This window comes from Mus caroli, unplaced genomic scaffold (assembly GCF_978045245.1).
Source record: "Mus caroli unplaced genomic scaffold, Mus_caroli_1 scaffold_17, whole genome shotgun sequence".
Classification (NCBI taxonomy): domain Eukaryota; kingdom Metazoa; phylum Chordata; class Mammalia; order Rodentia; family Muridae; genus Mus; species Mus caroli.
In genome coordinates, this window is record NW_028227272.1 from 71,064,722 (window position 1) to 71,084,995 (window position 20,274).

Genomic DNA, 20,274 nt, shown 5'->3' on the forward strand with positions numbered 1-20,274 from the left:
GGCCCAGTAAAGGATGCTGGATCCCCTGGAGTTGGAGTTATAAGTCATTTAAAGCTGATTAATATGAATACTGGTAACCATGCGTTGGTCTTCTGGTGATTATATCCTCTTTGCCACTAAGCCACCCACCCAATTCCACACAGTTGTAATTTCAAATTTCCTTTTGCTCCCTGGGGCCCACACAGTTGGAGAAGAGAACTGAGATCTGCAAACTTCCTTCTAGCATTCCCTTGTATGTATGTGATTGCATATTTGTTTACTTACAAACAAAATGAAAATATAATAGTAATGTTTAGAAGAAAAATAAAATGAATTAAAGATTCCAGAGCACAAAACTAAAAGTAGACATCCAGATGACATACAATATTATTTTGAAGTATACAACTTACCTCCACGCCCAAAATTTCCAATTTCATTTGGGCCACTATTGCTATTGTTCACTGGCAAACTCGTGGCTGGCCAAGAATCAGCAAGCCATGGGTAATTGGGATCGCCAGCATTTAGAAGACCTGGACGGCTGAAACAGAAATGAAATGAAGATTATATTGTGGGGCTCAGTGAGAGATTTTGACATCATCCTTACAGGCTAAAAAGGGTAAGGAGATATAAGATTTTAATTGACTTCAAATTAAATTGCAAGTGCTCTTAAGAACTAAATAACTTCAGTAGTTCATTAAAGCTATACATAGATCTTCTCTGTCAGTGGGACTAAAGAGGCTTTGCCTGAGATTCTGCCCACATAAAAAGTTAATCAATTGTCCATCCTGGAACTGGTGGGGAATAGGAAGTAGAGTAGAATCTTGAGACCACATTTTCTGGTAAGATGACATCTGAGGGACCAGTTCTTCTGAGTAGTACTTCCATACCTGCCATTCCCAGAGAACTGAATCTGTTTTTGCTAGACTGTCTTCCTTACTCAGAACCCTCATACTAGATTGGTGGTTGATAGCTTTAGGAAAATTAATGAACATTTCTTATACTTTTCTACCTATAGCACATTTCCATATTTCCCTCGCTGAAAAATAAAAAGGCTTGTTAAGGATTTTTTTTAAGGCAGTAAAAGATCCAGTTATGAGGCTCAACACGTTAGCATGGTCTATGAAGAAAACTTCTTTCCTATCACATTTAATGAGGAGTTTTATTATTTAAGGTAGAGCTGGGTTTCTGATTCCTTTCCAGAATATTAGCATATTTACAAAGAAACAGATCATCTATAATTGTTGTACTTTTTTTGATAGACCCCTTCTGGTATAATCCCTAAGAGAAACATGTGTTTCTATGGAAACAGCAATAAGAAGATTCAATTGCTTCTTGCTATATCCGCTAGCTCTCATTAGACTTAATCTCTTTTTGCTAAAATATTGATTAAATGGGAGATTGGAAGTTATTACCAGAGCCTAATTACAATCTCCATATTGGCAAAGGGAAAATAGATGAGGATATATGTGTTTGTTATCAGCTTTTATCAATTTCAATTGAGTATCCAAAGTTGTGGAATCCAGTTCTATCAATCTACAGCCTATTCATCATCCATGAATCATTTACTTTGTGATCGATTATGTGTAATTGTTCACTCACAGCAATTTAGTGAGAGCCAATAAGGAGTCTTAAACAACAGCAACTTCATTTGCTAATGTCTAATTAATGCAATAAACATCCTGCTAACAAATGAACACATTCCTTGTGATATTTACTACTAATTTCTTCAGGGGCATCTGGGAGATATGAAACATCTGGACTTGATTCCTCTAAAGTGTACAACAGATAGACCATTAAACCTTGTGGTAAGCCATTTAATTCCTCCTAGAATTCTCAGACTTATAAGTGATCGTTTATTACAATAATAGCTTCTCACTACAGAATTTCCCCAGTACTGATTAAAAATAATAATAAAAAGAAACTCCTTAGCATACCTCCCATTGCTCATTAGTCCTCCATCTCCTCTTTGAAATGTTACTATAATAAAAGAAAGACATACACACATAGTTAGTATTAATCACCATGAATAACAGCCACCTATTGGGTCTCAGTTTAGAGATGAAGACTGGAAATTACAACACAGTATAATTAATGGAATTATATAGGTAACAACAAGCCATGGCTTGGCTCAGGAAAAAGTCATCACTTGCCCCTAATTTAATAGACTTTTTCAAGTTTCTTTAATCAAAATAAACAGTGAGAGTGGCAATTTGTATTTAGATGTGAAAACTGTAAGAAGTGGTGTATATGCAGTCTTACTAGAAGGGTGTTATAGCATTACTGTGGAATTATTAAATGTAATAATTTATTGATAACAAGAAGGTATCTTATTTGAAGGAACAATACAAAAATACACCTTGAAGAGAACTAGCATTGTTCTACTTGGTAATATAGTTCTAATAAAAATATAGAAACTATTGATTACACACATCACCCCATCACAGATAATTTTAGGCATCCCTACAAGCATTATGTATTGAATCGTTCTAATTACAGCAGACATAAAGTGCTATTAATATAGAAGAGTATTCTCATGACAATGTAATTTGTGAACAGTTGATACTGAACGAGTTCCAGTTATGTGTTAATATCTCAAGGTTTTTTTTATCATGCTAAGTAGATTATTAAAGATAAAAGCACCAAGGAGCATCTAGTAGAATCATTGTCAGTCACTATTGTCATGATTCTTTTTCCTTCCAATTAATGGTTACCACTTCACAAGTCAGGAACATGAAATCAGCCCAAAGCACTGACCAAAGGATTCATATATCAGTTCAGCCCCATCATCCCATTTACAAAATCTTTTAGATAAGATGTATTTGAGCTTCACTGTGATTGGTACTTAAGGGATATTATATTCCCTTAAGCAGCTAAAAGCATCTCAGGCTTAGTGTACTCAATGGCATCCACTCTTCCTGTAACAAGAGCGAAATAGGCAAGCACAGTGGAGTTACCTGTACACGGAGTTTCATGTTTATTGTATCAAATTTTGTCACTTAATTACCAAACTAGATTTTTACGTAAAACATATTTGCTATTTGAAAATCTCTAGAGGGAAGAGTTGTTAGGGTCTTGCAATTTGGACCCAAATCTTTACAGAGCAGCTAAAGTGATCACGGAATGATGGGAGAAAAATGAACACAGAGCCTGGTCTTCAGAAAATTCCAGTTACGTGGTCTATGATTTGTTTGGTGACAAATGTGAAAATAATTTATTGTTTAGAGAACTTGCTCATTTTAAATAAGATATGTTTTCACAATGTACAGAGTTTTTAATTTGAAAGTTTTCTATGACTCATCATTTTCTCGAGCTTCAGATAGCAAGTCTGACCACTCCTGAATTTTTGCAATATTATACCGTAATACTTTTCTAGATAGTCATCAAGAAGGTAATATTATCTGTTATAATGCCATCTTTGGGAAATAAAGCGTTAATTCTAAGGGTCTATCATACTTAAAGACTGACATGTGGCTCCAAAAATGTCTTGTAGGGCCCCCACATATACTGCCATTTAAGCTTTTAGGAAGGCTCTCAAATGTGCTATGAGACAATCGACATGGAACCTTTACATCTGTCTATAACTACTTACAGACAGTTCTTCTAAGAAAATGATAGTGATTATCACTCCACTTTGTGGCTTAAGATTTGATATCAGCAGTGAAACTCTACCATATTGTGCCCATTTGATAACTAAATGTTAACATAAACGTATTAAGCAATGATAGTGCATATATTAGATAAACACCTAAATAGCACACACAAACCTTTGTGAACACACATATGCACTGACACAAACCAGAACTCAGTACAGCCGACTACCAGTACCTTGTCTCATGCATCTGAGTGGCTATGTGGTTTACAACAGAATACTAAGGGTTAAAATGGAGTTAAAAAGATGCTGCATCATTGTTAGTATGCCAGGAGGCAGTGTCTGGTAGGCTACACTTCTGAAAATGATAAGTGCTGCTTAAAGGATGCACCAAAAGATACATAGCTTTGCTTAATGAAGAGGCTCTTTCTTCCCATACAAACTTTGTGATAATGAGAGAAATAAATATACAACAAAAAGGGATAAATAGGCTAAGGACACCAAAATTAGCCAATTACAAATTATTCAGTTATTGAATGCTATAATATGCTTTATATTAACTACTTGGGAACTAAATATAAGTATGAAGGATTCTGTTTTTAAAGTGATTCATACGCTATGTTCAAACAAATTCATTTCCTCTTTGTATCTCAATCCTCATTCAAAATCTTATTAAAATGGCTCTAGACATAGCAGGCTGCCAAAGATCCAATGAAGACATTCATCTCTATTTTTGTATAAAAATTACAAAAAAATTTATAGGACAATTTGTAATTATTCAGGTAACTTAAAATGATGTCCACACACAATTTGGTAGACATGAGACTTTTATTTTGTATCTTTCGATCAAACACACACACACACACACACACACACACACACACACACACCTGTTATCACACTAGCATTAACTACTTGGTTTTTATTGTTGTTGTTGTTTGTCTGTTTGTTTGTTTGTTTGTTTTGAGGGAGTGGGTATCCTTATGTAGCCCTGGTTAGCTTCCTTGTTGTATAGAACAATCTGTAGAACAGTCTGGTCCCTGCTCCAACATCAGCCTGGCTCTTCCTCCAGAGTAATGATATTACATATTTATTCTTAGCCGGATTTTTTTAAAAAAAATGAGGGTGGAAAGTGGACAATTTCTTTCTTTCTGACCAGGTGCTCCAATTTGAAAATAGAACACATCTATCTATCAATAGAATAAAAGCAAATGACAAATTATGAACAAATTAGAATTTTTACAGTGGAAATTGTATATGATCTTTCAGTAGCATTTTTTGAGAAGTCATGCAGAGAGAATAAAAGAAAAATAACGTTACAGCCAATAGAGAGCTGCTTCGAGGCAGTTCTCATTTCAAAGAAATATTTGCCATGTTGTGGAAAGAGCCTGGGATCAGCAAGGAGGATGCCTGGCAAACACTGAGCCACTGTTTCTTTAAGCATGGACCAGTCACTTTGTGTTTATCAGAGATAAATTTGAAAGGACCTTGACTGAGAATCAGGAGTTTCTGCTAGCATTTCAACACAGGAACTTCCAGGAAGCAACTGAGAGAGACTGAAGACATGAAGATCTAAAATAGTTTAGAATTGCATTAAATATTCCAACTTATTTTTTTTTAACGTAAAAGTCAGGAGGAAAAGAGATCTCCCAAGTCTGTGTCATATGTAGAGCAATTCTATGCTTCTAATGTCACGAGGCAGAATTAATCCTCCTGCCATGCCTGCTAGAACTGGAGGGATGAGGGAGGGAATGTAACTATGAAGTAAATTGACATTTTGAAGCAAAGAAGCTTCTAGAAAGCCTATCTCTACTGGGTCACATTTTCCTCCTCCAAATTGAAACTTTAGTGCTGTAGCCAAGACTTCTTCCCTTTCATGATAATATTAATATAGTAATCCTTTTTAATAAGCATTAACCAAGCCTCGTAATCAGACTATAAAAACTCCATCAAGTCATTGAGCTGCATTTGCATAGGTCTGTCAAATAATTTCTATTTACCAACAGTTCTAAAATCCACGCATGGAGTATTTACTGTGTTACAATGTCCTCAATCATGTTAAATTGTTTGTGTGTATGAAACTTTCATAAATATTGATCTTATTGATAATATTCACATAATATAACATACCTCTCTAAAAGTTAACAGAGGCTATCTTTCATTAAAATTTGATTACTCTGATAATTATAAATTTAAAGAAAAGTTGGGGCTGGACAGATTGCTCGGTGGTTAAGAGCACAGGCTGCTCTTCCAGAGATAAGCAGAATAATATGTGTACATATAATACATAATGTATTTAAATTTACTTTTCAAAATTTAAGTGTTCACTATTTTGGCTATGAAAACTATTATAATTATGACCATATGTCCACTTTGTATTAAAAGCTCATTTAATACTTTCTTTATAAATCTCTCTTCAAATCTCTTTTACTTTCTAGCATCTGAAGTTGTGAATTCTTCCCTTAACCAGAATCCTCTGACAAAGGAACCAGGGAATTGCTTTCCTCTGTGAAAATGGACATAAATGTGACTACTTGCTCTATAGTCATGAAAACCTACTGCACATATAACATGAGACACAATGACCTATTGAACAATAATGTTCATGTGTAGACTTATATTACATATAAACCCATGAGCAAAATAGTGCTGTGCATTTCTATCTGAGAACTTAAGTATGAGAAGACAATAATTGGAAAGAAAAAAAAGACCAAAAAATGATATTCAGCCTTGCCCTGAAAATCCCCTACTTCTGACTGTGCACAGCAGCAACATGCTTAGACCAGTTTCTCCTAGAAGATGATTTGGATGCATTTGTTTGATTTATTATTGATATTTGCTTATGAGATAAATGTTTAATCCACTAGCCCATTCTAGTAAATAAGATAAATTCACTGGTACCCAAAGAAAGTTATCAACACTAACAGAATTTTGAATTTGTTTGTTTTTTTTTTCTCCTTTCAAATTTCTTTTTTTTATATTCTTTTATTACATATTTTTGTCAATTACATTTCCAATGCTATCCCAAAAGTTCCCCATACCCCCGCCCCCCCACACACTTCCCTACCCACCCATTCCCATTCTTTTGGCCCTGGCATTCCCCTGCATTGGGGCATACAAAGTTTGCAAATCCAATGGGCCTCTCTTTCCAGCGATGGCCAACTAGGCCATCTTTTGATACATACGCAGCTAGAGACAAGAGCTCTGGGGTACTGGTCAGTTCATCATGCTGTTCCAACTATAGGGTTGCAGATCCCCCCAGCTCCTTGGGTACTTTCTCCAGCCTCTCCATTGGGAGCCCTGTGACCCATCCAATCGCTGACAGTGAGCATCCACTTCTGTGTTTGTTAGGCCCCGGCATAGTTTCACAAGGGAGAGCTATATCTGGGTCCTTTCAGCAAAATCTTGCTAGTGTATGCAATGGTGTCAGCGTTTGGAAGCTGATTATGGGATGGATCCCTTCATCAGTGCTACTTTTATAACAATAACAACAGCATCAATAATAAAAATAATAAACCAAGGTTTTTGAGAAGATATAATGAGATACAGTGAGGGTTTTGCCTATATACTGTGCATGGAAGGCATCCTGCCAGACTTTGTGTCTCACACTGAAAGCTATTATTGTGCCTCCAGTAATTATTTCTTACTCTTTCTCTAGAAGCTATGGCTCTAGTAGCATATATAGCAGAGGATGGCCTTGTCGGGCATCAATGGGAGAAGAGGTCCTTGGTCCTGTGAAGGCTCTATGTCCCAGTGTAGGGGAATGTGAAGGCAAGGAGGCAGGAGTGGGTGGGTGAGTGTTTGAATACCCTCATAGAAGTAGAGGGAGAGGGAATAGGATAGGGGGTTTCTAGAAGGTGGGACCTGGGAAAGGGGATAACATTTGAAATGTAAATAAAGAAAATATCCATAAAAAAAGAATAGACTCAGGCAGGACAAAGGTGTAGGGAAAAGTGATGCCTTAAACAGTCTAAGGTCCTGTTTCTTATTCATTTAGCTTCATTCAAAGTCTATGATGCCTAAGAAAGAGATTATATCAAACTATTAACTATATTTTTATTCAAGTAAAAAAACATAATTATGTTATATAATGATCTAAATCTGGCTTGAATTGACTTCATTTGTTGAAACTTATAAATCCCCTCATAAGCAAATTATTAGAGATTTCACAGACCTAAAGCTGAGAGATTTCAGCAGCAGCACCATGTATTGATGATACAGTTGACACTTCAGAAATATCATCCTGATATTGAAATTACGTTGCTCTAGCTTTATCTGACCGTTTATTCATAATGGCAAAATAATGAATTTACAAGAGAAGTTTTGATGAAAAGAAATATAAAAAAGACTAATACCACATATTTATTCTAGAGTTATTATGAGACTTGTTCAAAAAATTAATTTGTCACTATTCTGTGCTTTTAGAATGGATCATCCACTCATCCATGGAAACTATAGCTAGAAACTGTTGAGAGTGTTTGCATAACTCTCCATTCCTATTTAAAATCCCAAATTGTCTAGAGTCTGTAAAGACAAAAAATATAAAAATCCAAAAATGTAGAAGATCTGATACGAGAAAAGAAAATATGGAGACACTATGGAAAATGCTAGTTTCCAGCGATTTGGTAAATTTTCATTTGCTTCCCATCTATGAGAGAGCAGCAATTGTTAGAAGGCAAATGACAAGAATAGAGGACATCTATCCTCAGAGTCAGTCATCTATCAATTAAGTATTAAAGTTTTTGAAAGGCTTCTCTCAGCTTGGCCTTCTTCCAAATATCTGAAGGGCAAAGCACATTCTGAGTTAGCAGTCCTTCTGCAAGCTCCGGACATCAATCACAATGAGTCATGACAGTACAAAATGGACAACTCTTGTCAAGCTCAAAGACCAACAGATATTTTCAAGTTAAGTGCATAGGTTTTGCCAAGGACTGCTGTGAGAGACAGGAAGAGATGTCTGTCTGATGTAATTGTCCTGAAAGTGGAAACTGTGTGCCGTGAGAGCTATTGTACTAATTGGGAGTGAGCAACTGAAGAAGGATGGAGGTTTCAAAGGCACTGTTCCGCAAGTGAATATATTAGGACTTTTCATTACTGTGACTTCCACACTCTATCGGCAACTATTATCACTAAGTCAATTGAAGGAAGAAGCCTCAAACTGTCCTTGAGTGAAAAATCAAGACTACCTTATGTTTTGTGTGATTGATATGAACATATCACAGAAAGACACATAGTTTAGTGTCTGATGAAACAGACGGGGTGATAGACAATATCTGAAGGCATGAAGGCAGAGGGCTGGGCTCTTAAAAAAGGCATTGAAATGCTATTGAAGATTAAGCCTTTGCCCCCACTACTTGTTACTGACTGCGCCTTTCAGGGAAAGATCTCTAATTGGTGCAGTGATTGAACACTTAGGTGACAAAGAGTAAGGAAGCAAGCAGCTTTGACAACTGTGAAGTGATAATGGGAAATTTCTTGTCAATGGATATGATATGCTTCTTCAAGGCCTGATGAGTGACTAATACAGAGCATTTTCATATGCTATAGACATATAAGAGCCATGTTATACTTAAGTCACTACATTTCATGTTGTAACATAACAAGCAAGACAACCCAATGAGTGTTTTTTCCCCCATATTTTCCGGTTAAGACATTGTATTCAATTGCCCATTTCTAGCATAAATGTTTTAATAACTGATTTTGACAGAGAATTTACCAGGTGTTAGGATAGTCAACCAAAGGTCTCAAAAATATTTCAGGTTCACAGGATAAAATTAAAACTTCTTTCGAGGATTTCTACAGATTATGTGTAACTGGGAGTTACTATCCTTTTATTGATGCTTTGGGAAGTAATTCAAACTATGGCCATCTACATTGTAATAGCTCATCCTTTGAACCACTGACAGTATTTTTCGTGTTTCTATCTCCCCCACTTCTCGACTCCCTCTCTCTCTTTCTGTACCATCACCCAACCCATCTATCTTTCTCTCTCATTTGCAGATGTTTCAATGTGCAGCATCCAACATCCCTGAAGCTTTGTGGCATTGTACAAGAAGGAAAGTATTTTTGGAGATGCCTCCGATCATCTAGGGTCTCTCTCCTTTCATTTCTTCTGCAGCCATTTCTGCTTCCTTTCCTGCTTCTTTTGCTTCCTTCTGTTTGAAAATCCTGCTTGCCCACACTGAATTAGACACCAATTTAAGGGAGCAGTGAATCACTTCATTCATGCCTCATCAGTTTTATTAATTCTGGTGAGATTTTTTTTTTCTTTTGCTTGTCTTATTTCCATCTGGGACATTTCCCAGTGTAATCTGCATTGTGACACACTGAAAGCTGATTTTCAAGTGTCCCCTTCTCTGAGAATTTTAATCACTCTCTTGTCTAAATACATGTCTCAGAAGATGTCTTTATAGCATGCAAGATCTCTGTGTGTGGTTTTGAAGAACTAGAAAACAGTTGAGCATTTTATCCATGTCTACTCTAGCTATGCTTCGTTGGAGATACAAGCAGAAAGATTGCCTGTGGCCATAAAACGGTATGGTCAAGAGCAATGCACTGAGGCATGCTGCCTATAATTGCATTTTACAGAGTGGGTTTTTGTTTTTGTTTGGTTTTTAATAGCAAGCCCAAATCATCCATTTGTTATTCCATTCCATTTCTTCCTCTCATCACATTACATTCCAAAAGATAAGAGGGTTTTATAGCTGAAAATAGTCTCTTACCAGCATAATTGCTGAGTCCCTTTCTCTTCTTTCTTCTCCAGTACAACCAGATGCTAAAACCCATCAGAATTACCCAGCAGGCACCACCAATGCCAGCTATAAATGCCGGTTGCTTCACGACATCCGTGATTTGCTCAGTGATGCTGTTATTGTTTTCAGTAATGACAACTTCGTTACGTCCCCCTACGGAAGGAACAATGGTGTCGGTAAACATTAACTCAAATAATAGCAGGAATACAAACACGTTACACCAAAGGCACAGACGTGTCCTTTTAAAGCTTAGCTGCTATCTGTTTTATGTGGAGGTTGTCAGAATTACAGAGAAGAACACTTTTATGTTTCTAAAGAACTACTGAATCACGTGAATGCCATTAGAAGGATACTTTTTTTTCTTTCAATTTGTCAAGGAGAGGTTCTAAACCACTTACGGATTTATAATGGTATATGATAAAAATAATCATGTCAACCCCTACTAGGTAAAGTGGTTTTTTGTTTTTTTTTTTTTGTTGTTGTTTTTTCGAGACAGAGTTTCTCTGTATAGTCCTGGCTGTCCTGGAACTCACTTTGTAGACCAGGCTGGCCTCGAACTCAGAAATCTTCCTACCTCTGCCTCCCGAGTGCTGGGATTAAAGGCGTGTGCCACCACACCCGGCTAGGTAAAGTATTTTTATTTTGTATTTATTCACTTTACTTAATGATGACTGTCCCCCTCCTGGTTACCCCTTCCACAATATGTCCGTCCATCCCCACACGTCTCCTCTGAGAGGGTGGAGATCCTCCTGGTTATTCCAAGACCCTGGCACAACAAGTTCAAGTGACTCTTTATCAAAGTTCCCATAACACAAATACTTATGCACTGCCTTTCTGTTATGCTTTGCCTATTTTCAAGTGGGATAATTCACAAGATAAAATAATTTCATATGACCATCAATAGTCTAACAAAGATGTTCTATAGAAATACACTTTAATTTGGAATAAGGTATGAAATCCCCTGGGTAGAACAATAGAAATTATGAAAACATCAATGCTTGAAGCTCAGTATGTATAATTTAAGAAACGTTAGAACTTCACGCGCTCCCTAAGAGCAGTTAGAAGTTGTCAGAATTTTAACACAGAATCAAGGCATGTTATTTTTCAAAACTTTAGACATCTGAAAATCAATTAAACAAATCACCATCCATACTTTAAAGGTTGCGGAGTTGAAGAAGCACATAGACATTGAAAAACAAAATTTAAGGCATATTTTAAAGGTCAAAAACTTAGAAAATGAGATCCCAGTAAATATAGTGTCAATCAGTATTTAATGAAGGGTATTTGAAAGTTAAGCTGTAATCAAAACGCAAAAGAGTCAGACCAGCAGATAACAGCATGGTGGTGCTTCTCACTGTTTTAGTGATTGCAGTTCGGTTATATGTAAGAAACACTGTGGTCTTTGACCCCCTAAATAGGTATATTTTCTCAGCCACTTAATAGATGAGAAATTCAAAGCTTGTGTCAAGAACTTAATCTGTTTGCCCTGATTCAGATGTTTGGCACTGCTACTTAATCTATACCTATCTATATCTATATCTAATCTATATTTATATCTACATCTGTATTGAATTCAGTGTGGGGCAGTGTTTCTTTCCTTCTCTTTCCTTCTTTCTTTTCTTTCTTTCTTTCTTTCTTTCTTTCTTTCTTTCTTTCTTTCTTTCTTTCTTTCTTTCTTTTTCTTCCTTTCTTTTCTCTCTTTCTCTCTCTCTCTCTTTCTCTCTTTCCCTTTCTTCTTTCTTTCTGTTTGAGAGCATTATCTATTATTACTATAAAATGCATTTGTTTTTAAACCTGTGTTTTAATATCATATTTTAAATATGTTATCTGGTGACTTTTTACTCTATTAGCAGTTACTTACAAAGGCAAAAAAAAAAAAAAAAAAAAAAAAAAAAAAAAAAAAAAGAAAGAAAGAAAAAGAAAAGAAAAGAAAAGAGAAAAAAAAAAAAGAAAAAAATCAAACAAACATCAACAAACCCTAAAACCCTGATAGAGAACACTGCAGAGAGGAAGAGAAGACTTGCATCATTTTAAGGGGAGTCATTAAAATGTTTCATTCAGCTTTGTGCCATATTTTTGTAAGCCACAGTGTATTATGATATCTTATGCTGACGGTTGTTAAAGCAGTGTTCTTAGTCGTCCTAAGTAGAGCTGAGATAAGGCTGGTGGGACCCACCATGCTTTATTGTTCTCGCAGACAAAAAAATGTAATGAAATGTGGTATCTTCCTCCAATTGGAGAGTAATGAAGAACAAAGTAATTTGTTGGAACGAGACTTAATTAGACACATCAGTGACAATCATACCTACTCCAGTAACAGTATGTACTTCTAGTAATCACCAGCTCTCCAGAATGAGGATCAAAGGTGAATATTTTTTTAAAGTTTTATTATTAGTGACAATTATTGGAATTTATATATTTGTTATTTGAACTACTATTTGGTATGGATGAATTTCTTTCACCTTTTGTCTGTTAGTTTAATTACACTCTTTCACATGAAATCTGCTTTCACATAGAAAATAGTTTAAAAAAAGCAAATACAAATAGTAAGAAAAATTTGAATCTGTGTAAGGTTATATATCCTATTTTACAGTATTTAAGTATTGGTTCCTTCACAATACTTAGATGAAATAATTGAAATTTTGCACAGTCTGGCATATCAGCAGTCTAAAATGATGAAGCATAAACGGCATCAAATGCCAGTGCGTGACTTAATTGGTAAAGGGGGAAGAAGGTAAGCTTGGGTCGCTTTACATGCTTCTCCCAGTATGTACTGTACAATGGGGGAAGCGTAAACTGAAACAGAAAAGGAGATTAGCCATCATTAAGTCACTGTTCAGCTGAGAGGTAGCAGTTGTGTAAAGAGCATTATCAGACAAGATGTGAAGCTAGATATGGAAGGATAATTAAAGAAACAATTAGGAAGTGTCTCAGGACAGCAGTAGATATTAAAAAGAAGCGAATCTCTGGAGGACACAGCCTTTTCTGGGTCGAACTGGACTTACACATGTGCATGTCCTCATTTCCAGTACTACACTACTGTGTTCCATGATTGCCTCTTGAGCATAGCTTATTCTAATTACCTGAACAGGATACTGGGAAGTCGTTGGTTTTATTGTTTTATTTCTAGAAAAATGTGAACACTTGTTTTCTATACTAAGGTAGAATAAAGGGTGTTTAATGCAGTTAGAGACTCAGTCTTCTAGAAATAATGCAACTCAATAGGACTTTGCAATTTACTTAACATAATCTAAATTAAATCTATAATTTTGCTAGGATACAATTGTTCTGAGAAGGACCTAGCACTTGTTTTATATAATGTTTTCTTGGTTCCAACAGAAACAGGTCTGCAAAATATTGTGAGTAGACAACCACAAGGAAAAGAGAAAAAATTTTCTATCATGTTGAGAAATATCTTATTTACTAAGCACAATAGACAAATAGGCATAAAACAGGCATAAAACAGAAGTATAGGTATTTTGGCGATCTTACTTATTTCTGAGTAAGAAAAAAAACATATTCAGTAAATACACCTTTTGTTTGTTTTCCTTCTAGGGGGTGTCAAGGAGAATTATTCTTTTCTTCTTGTAAAGCAAAGTATTGTTATCCCTCAGCACTGATGCAACCTAGGATTGGAACCTATAGTGAAAGGAGATATACTCATGTATATTTTTGTTTTGTTTCATCGTGGTTGTAGACAGAGTCTCTGTCTCTAGCTCTACTGGCCTTGGGATCAGTGTATAGCCCATGCTAGTCTCAATCTAATGAATATATTCTTCAGTCTTCATAGTGATGAGATTATAGCCTACAAGTATGTGGCGCCACACCTGGACCTTCATAATCTTCAAAATTCTAAAGACTTTAAATAAAGTATGTACTTGTGCATACACACACGTATAGGATATATGTATATTTAAATCCTTTTGAGTATACCTGTACTTCTTCCTAACTCCAATTTATTTCAGAAAATCTCAGAAGGGCAAGTTTGTAGGTTTCCCTCAGGTTAAGGAATTAATTCCGTCTGAACAACTAATTAAGGATGGAAAGGCAATTTAGAGAAAAGGTGATACTCTAACTTTTCTCTAAATGCCATCCATTTAGCAAACAAAGAAAAAGTTGAGACGTCTAAAACATTTAACATTATGTCTCTATTCAGGAGGCAAAATAATCACTCTGATATTGGTGGTATCCTGCCTGAATATCATTTTGATAAAATCAGAAAATAAATGAATGCTTTATGAACTCTTAATGAATATATACTCTGGTTTTCGTACGTATTGTCTCTATGATGTCAATAAGAGTGAAGGGAATTGAAAGAGTTTAAAGACTAGAGCTGTAGCAGAGAAATCTTCACTGACAAGCTTCTAGTTCCTTTAATGACATCTCCAAGCCCTGCATGGTAAGCAAGCTAGTGGCCACACTGATAAACCCTTACGTCATTTATATGACATGTCAGAATTCACAGCTTCAAAATGCTGAATGATAGAGAACTTAAAGGAAGCTTACATGTAGAAGAGAACCATTTGAGGACAATGCGCACTAATCTTCAAGCAATCCCCTGTTGATATCCTTTGATGAGTACAGAACTCTGCACCAAGGAAGACTACAAAGGTCTGGCGCAAAGCAAAGGACAAAAGATAAGGGAGGCTGTCTAGCTAATATCCAGGTCAGAGTGGTAAATTCTTGATATCTGAATTCTATTCTGTTAGGAGACCACACAGACATACTAATATTTTTTCTTGAAATTCCCAAATGGCCCCACCATAAATTGAACATCAAACTGAGGTTTTGGTCCAAGAAAAAGGACAAAACCTAAAAACTCCTATACAAATACCATGAAATGGAATGACACCTGGCAAATACAAGATAAAAATCTAGTAAGAAGACTGCTTTATAGGTCAAACAGCAACAGTCTTTCCTTAATTACTGACCTTTATAATATATCATCAGCAAAGTCCAACATCTGATAAAACATAACCAGACACACAAAGATAGACAAGCAGATAAAAAAAAAATAGTCAAAACAATATGAGTTAAAGGAAAAAAGAGAAGTAGTCATTCCACATTATAGGTTTTGGAAATGATTTTACTACATTTATATGTTTGTATGTTTTACCTAGAGTGGGATTTAGGCACACTCATGTCATGCACATGTGTGGAAGTTAGAGAATAGACTGCAGGAGTTGGTACTCTCTACTCTGTGAGTTTAAGAAATTAAGCTCAGGTTTTCAGGTTTGGCCAAGCACGTTTATCTGCTGAGCCATCCCACCTTCCTGAAACTTCAGTTTTAATGTAATGGGTTGTAATTCTTATTTAAAAGAATATATAATCTCTACAGAGAACCAGAACTTAACATAAATGCTAAGAAATAATGCAACTATTTGAAGAGATGACCTAATATTAGCATTTCAGACAGAGTCCATTTCAGAGCAAGATGTGTCACAGTGAATTAAAGAGAAATATGTGATGAAGGTCCTGAAATAAGCCCATTAGAATGTAAGTCCTGGCACATAATCACTCTGGAGCAAATAAACCAGAAGATTTAGAATAAGGGCTGGAAAGACGACTCCTTCCAAACCAAAAGCTGGAGAAATAGCTCCAAATTTTCCATATTTGAGAATTGATTACTCAGTTATAGACCTTGGTCACAAGCTAGAAGACTGGGTTCAGATCCTGAGAGCCTATATAAATGTTGGGCAAACATGAAAACTCATTGTAATTCTAGCACCATGGAGGCACAGCTAGGGTATCCCCAGAGATATTCTTTTTATATAGGAAAACTCTGGATATGACTGAGAGATCATGCTTCAAAGAGTAAGACAAAAGAATGAGAATAGCTGACATTAATCTTAGGTTCCCACATATACACACACCTGTACCTACACGTGTAAACATGCATACATATACATGTAAGGCAAAAAGGGATGATAAATTAAAAGTAAGGCATTCTAGACTTAAAAGGATATGTACAAATCCATAATTATGATATATTTCTAGATTCATTGATAAATATTTTTGCTTTACATTTGTAGAAGACAATTTTATATACATATATATGTACATATATATTTCTAATGTGTATAAATCATAATTCACTAATATTATACTAAAATAACCAAAATTCTGCTAGGCATGGCTGCTATCATTGTTACTAAATATTAAGGAAGAGACAACATCAGCCCTATCAAATATCCTGAAGAACATAGGAGAGAGACAGACTTCCCACCTACTCTATAAAGACATTCACTCTCATTCCAAAACTTGATTGAGACCTATAAAGATAAATAAAAACCAAGAATGAAAAGAACCACCAATCAATATCCTTTATGAACACAAATTCACAATTCTTTACCACACAATACTAAACTAGAGCCAGCAGCAGACACAAAGAGTATAATAATGACCAACTACAATTCATTCTCAGGAATACAAAGATGATTTACCTCTTCAAATGATTTAGTGAAATTTAACGTATCAACAACAGAGGTCGAGAAAGAAATTTTAAAATTAACCCAGTGTAAAACACATATCAAACAGTCAGGAAATACATCAGCAAAGTACATAAAAGATCACACACTGAAAACTACGAAGCACTGCTGCCCAGTGGTAAATACGACTTCCATAATGAAAGCATATATTACGTTCCTGGGAAGCACTCACTGCTACTGTTCCTCGGTTTGACAAATAGATTTAGTGCGTTTTCATTGGCAATTCCTTGAAGTCTTGGTAGAAACTGACAATCTAATGAGAAAAGTATGTAGAAAGTGAAAAGGTCTATTCTGGCTACAGAAAAAATTTATAAAAGAGAATGATGGCATTTTTACATTACCCAATTTTTAAGACCATTTACTGTAGCAATGGAAACAGTATGGCTTGCTATATAAGCAAATATAAATGTTATGGACCCTGAAAGGGATTCAAATACACTTAATTTATTAAGAGATTGGTCAAGAGGTTCTATCCATTCTATTTAATAAATGTATAGAATATGTAAGCCTTTCAATATCATGCAATTACCTGAAGATCAATTATCATCCTAGGCATGAAAGCTAAACTTATAAAGCTCCTAGAATAAAATTAAAAGGTCCTGTGGAGTGATATAACACAGTTTTTCTGGCAACATATACAAAGGAAAACCTGCTAAATTGTACTTCATTATAATTTAACACTTATCAAAAGACACTATTAAAATAGAGAACTCATGGACTAGAAAAAAATTCTGTGTGTGTGTGTGTGTGCGCACACGTGCGTGTGTGTATGTTTGAGATGACTAAGAACTTCATTCAATATTCAAAAGAAGAAGAAATTAGCATAGGTAAGGTTGTTACACACCATTAGAATGCAAACAATTTGAAGCTAAATCCATAAAGATGTACACTTTACATTCACTGGAATGCCTCCTGTTATAGAATGACAATATCAAATGTTGGTGATGGTGCAGAAAAACTAAAGTTCCTTTTCTGGCTTCTGAGAATTTCAAAACAATTTGGAAATTGTTTTAGACATGTCAAGTAACATAAAAAATATATAACCCTATTATCTGTAAGTTCTACCTCTAAGGAGTTCCTCAAAGGAATGAATACATGTGTTCTTGCAAAGCCTCACACAGAGTGTACATTTTCTAAATAGAAAATTAGATAAACCAAATAGAACATATTCATAAGATTCAACATCATTCAGTAAACATGCATTAAAACTGTTTGAAAAATACATGAAAGACTCCCCCAAAACATTGTTTGCGTCAAAGGGCATGCACACATTGCCATGGTCTAGATAAATTCATTCATATTCTTATCAAGAACAGATAAACATTGCCAAGAGTGATGGGGGAACCATTTTATTCAAGAATTTGAATAGATGGAGCGTGAAGTTTTCTTCTCATATGTATATTTTAATTACAAATTCCTTTTAGGAAGCTTCTCATTTTGACATACACTGGCACAGAGGAAGCATACAGCTTTGAGTCAAAATATACTCTCGAATGATTCCCTTGTTCTTCTGTCTTTTCATTGAACCACAATTACTTGTAGATCTATTGAATATAAGTAAGTTGTTAGTAAACCTTTAAAAATACAATTCTATGGTGGTAGCTGTAAGATTATAGGGCACATATGCAAACAACTGTGTGAATCATATTATGAACTCATGCCAATTAACCTACACTCTGTGTGAGGCTTTGCAAGAACACATGTATTCATTCCTTTGAGGAACTCCTTAGAGGTAGAACTTACAGATAATAGGATTATATATTTTTTATGTTACTGTATGGTGTACTATAGCTGAGAAACAATTCTCACAAATACTTGGCCATGATCAAGATGAATACTCAAAACCACAATCTGCCTTAATGTCCAAGGAACGAGACTAAGTTCAGCCTCTGTGGACTGATACTCACCAATTATTATCGGCTGTGGTTCACTTTTTACTCCAACCCCTGCACTTGTGCTAGCTGCCACTTCTACCCGGTACTGAATTCCAGGGAACAAGCCACCTATTACTACAGAGCGAATGGCTGCATCCACAGTTTTATTGATATGGAATCGCGTTTCATTTCCCAGACACCAGATCTGTAGAAGTGGGGAAGTAAAAAAGAGGCAGTATGAAATTTCCTTTCTGAGAATTTGGCTACTATCATCAAATACATATTTGCTCAGAGTGATCAATCTACTATATAGTCTTATAAAGGTGTTCTGTCACTGACATTTATAGCCATCCTATGAATATTTAGGTTTGTTTGAGGGATAACAATATGACAAGCTGAAACTGTCACATTCTTATATATCTTACTATTCTCGTGTGAGTTTCCACTGAGCAAATCAGAAGGTGCAGTGACTCCCTTTGACACATCAGGATAGCGATGGATGACTTCAGATTTGACGTTTGTATAGATAAAATCTCTTACTTTGATCTGCTGAATGTATCAACATTTCTTTTATACATAACCCAATATAAATGTGGTGATTGTGTGCTATGATGTTAATGAAAAGTATGTACACTTTGCTATCTCACTGTAACACTTTCAAATTCATTTTGTTATGTTACTATAAGGACATATATCCTTGTTAAGCATGTTTGCTTAAAATGGGATGGAGAAGATGAAGGAACAATATCCAATTAGAACATCTACTTGCTTCAGTAAGGTACTGTAGGTTGACAAAGTTCTATTTTTTTTAAAAAAAAACTTAGCCTTTAGGAATAAAATTCAATATGCACCATTTTGGATAAAATTATTCAACCTATTTTTCCACATCAGCAATGATTTTCTGAGATGAGGTGGGATCTGTGGTTAATGGTATCAGCTCTACCTAGCTTGTTATTTTCCAAATTCTAGAAAAAATATATTATATATATATATATATATATATAATATTGTGTTGAATATTTTCCAAAGTTTCATGTATAACCACATCACAATTTACCAAGATTGTATTATAAAAAGTTTGACACACTTTGCATCTTAAACATCAGTGGTAATAATGAAACAACAGGGATCTTTTCTTTTACATTAACCATTCCATAAGTTCAAAAATGAGACAATAATTTTTTTGCTATTCTATTAAAAACTTGTTTCAGTGGGTCATACTTTTTCCTGAGAGAGAACACAATGCAAATTGGCCCAGAAGTCCTCTTCACTCCCCACCCCATTTTACTTTCCTGACATTCAATTCATTTGTCCTTGATAATACAGGCAAACTTGGGGTTAGTGGGATTTTACTTCTACTTCGAACCAGTCCGTCCGTCGTTCCCAATTCTATCATACTGAAACCTACTCTGCTCTCACTTCTCCAAATGAACTCTGACCTCAATGTTGGGTTCTCATTCTTGCTTGTAATACAACCAAAGGTAACATTCCACTTTTGAGCCCTTAGAGACAGGTTGTGTACCAATGGCCCTAAGATGGGTCTTTTTCATATATACTTTTAATTGGATATTTTCTTTATTTACATTTCAAAT

At 35.3% G+C, this 20,274-nt stretch overlaps 1 protein-coding gene across 12 annotated transcripts in view; it reads right to left on the reverse strand.

The window, feature by feature from the left end:
- Window positions 1-20,274, reverse strand: part of Robo2 (roundabout guidance receptor 2) — a 1,540,028-nt gene that overhangs the window by 52,481 nt on the left and 1,467,273 nt on the right. For all 12 annotated transcript variants that reach the window (XM_085832480.1, XM_085832479.1, XM_029470224.2 and 9 more), the window contains 4 exons: window positions 18,716-18,887; window positions 10,291-10,473; window positions 1,914-1,956; window positions 390-517 (listed from right to left, as the gene is read on the reverse strand). In XM_085832480.1, the coding sequence (XP_085688606.1) occupies window positions 390-517; window positions 1,914-1,956; window positions 10,291-10,473; window positions 18,716-18,887 (526 nt within the window). The remainder of the gene's footprint in view (window positions 1-389; window positions 518-1,913; window positions 1,957-10,290; window positions 10,474-18,715; window positions 18,888-20,274) is intronic.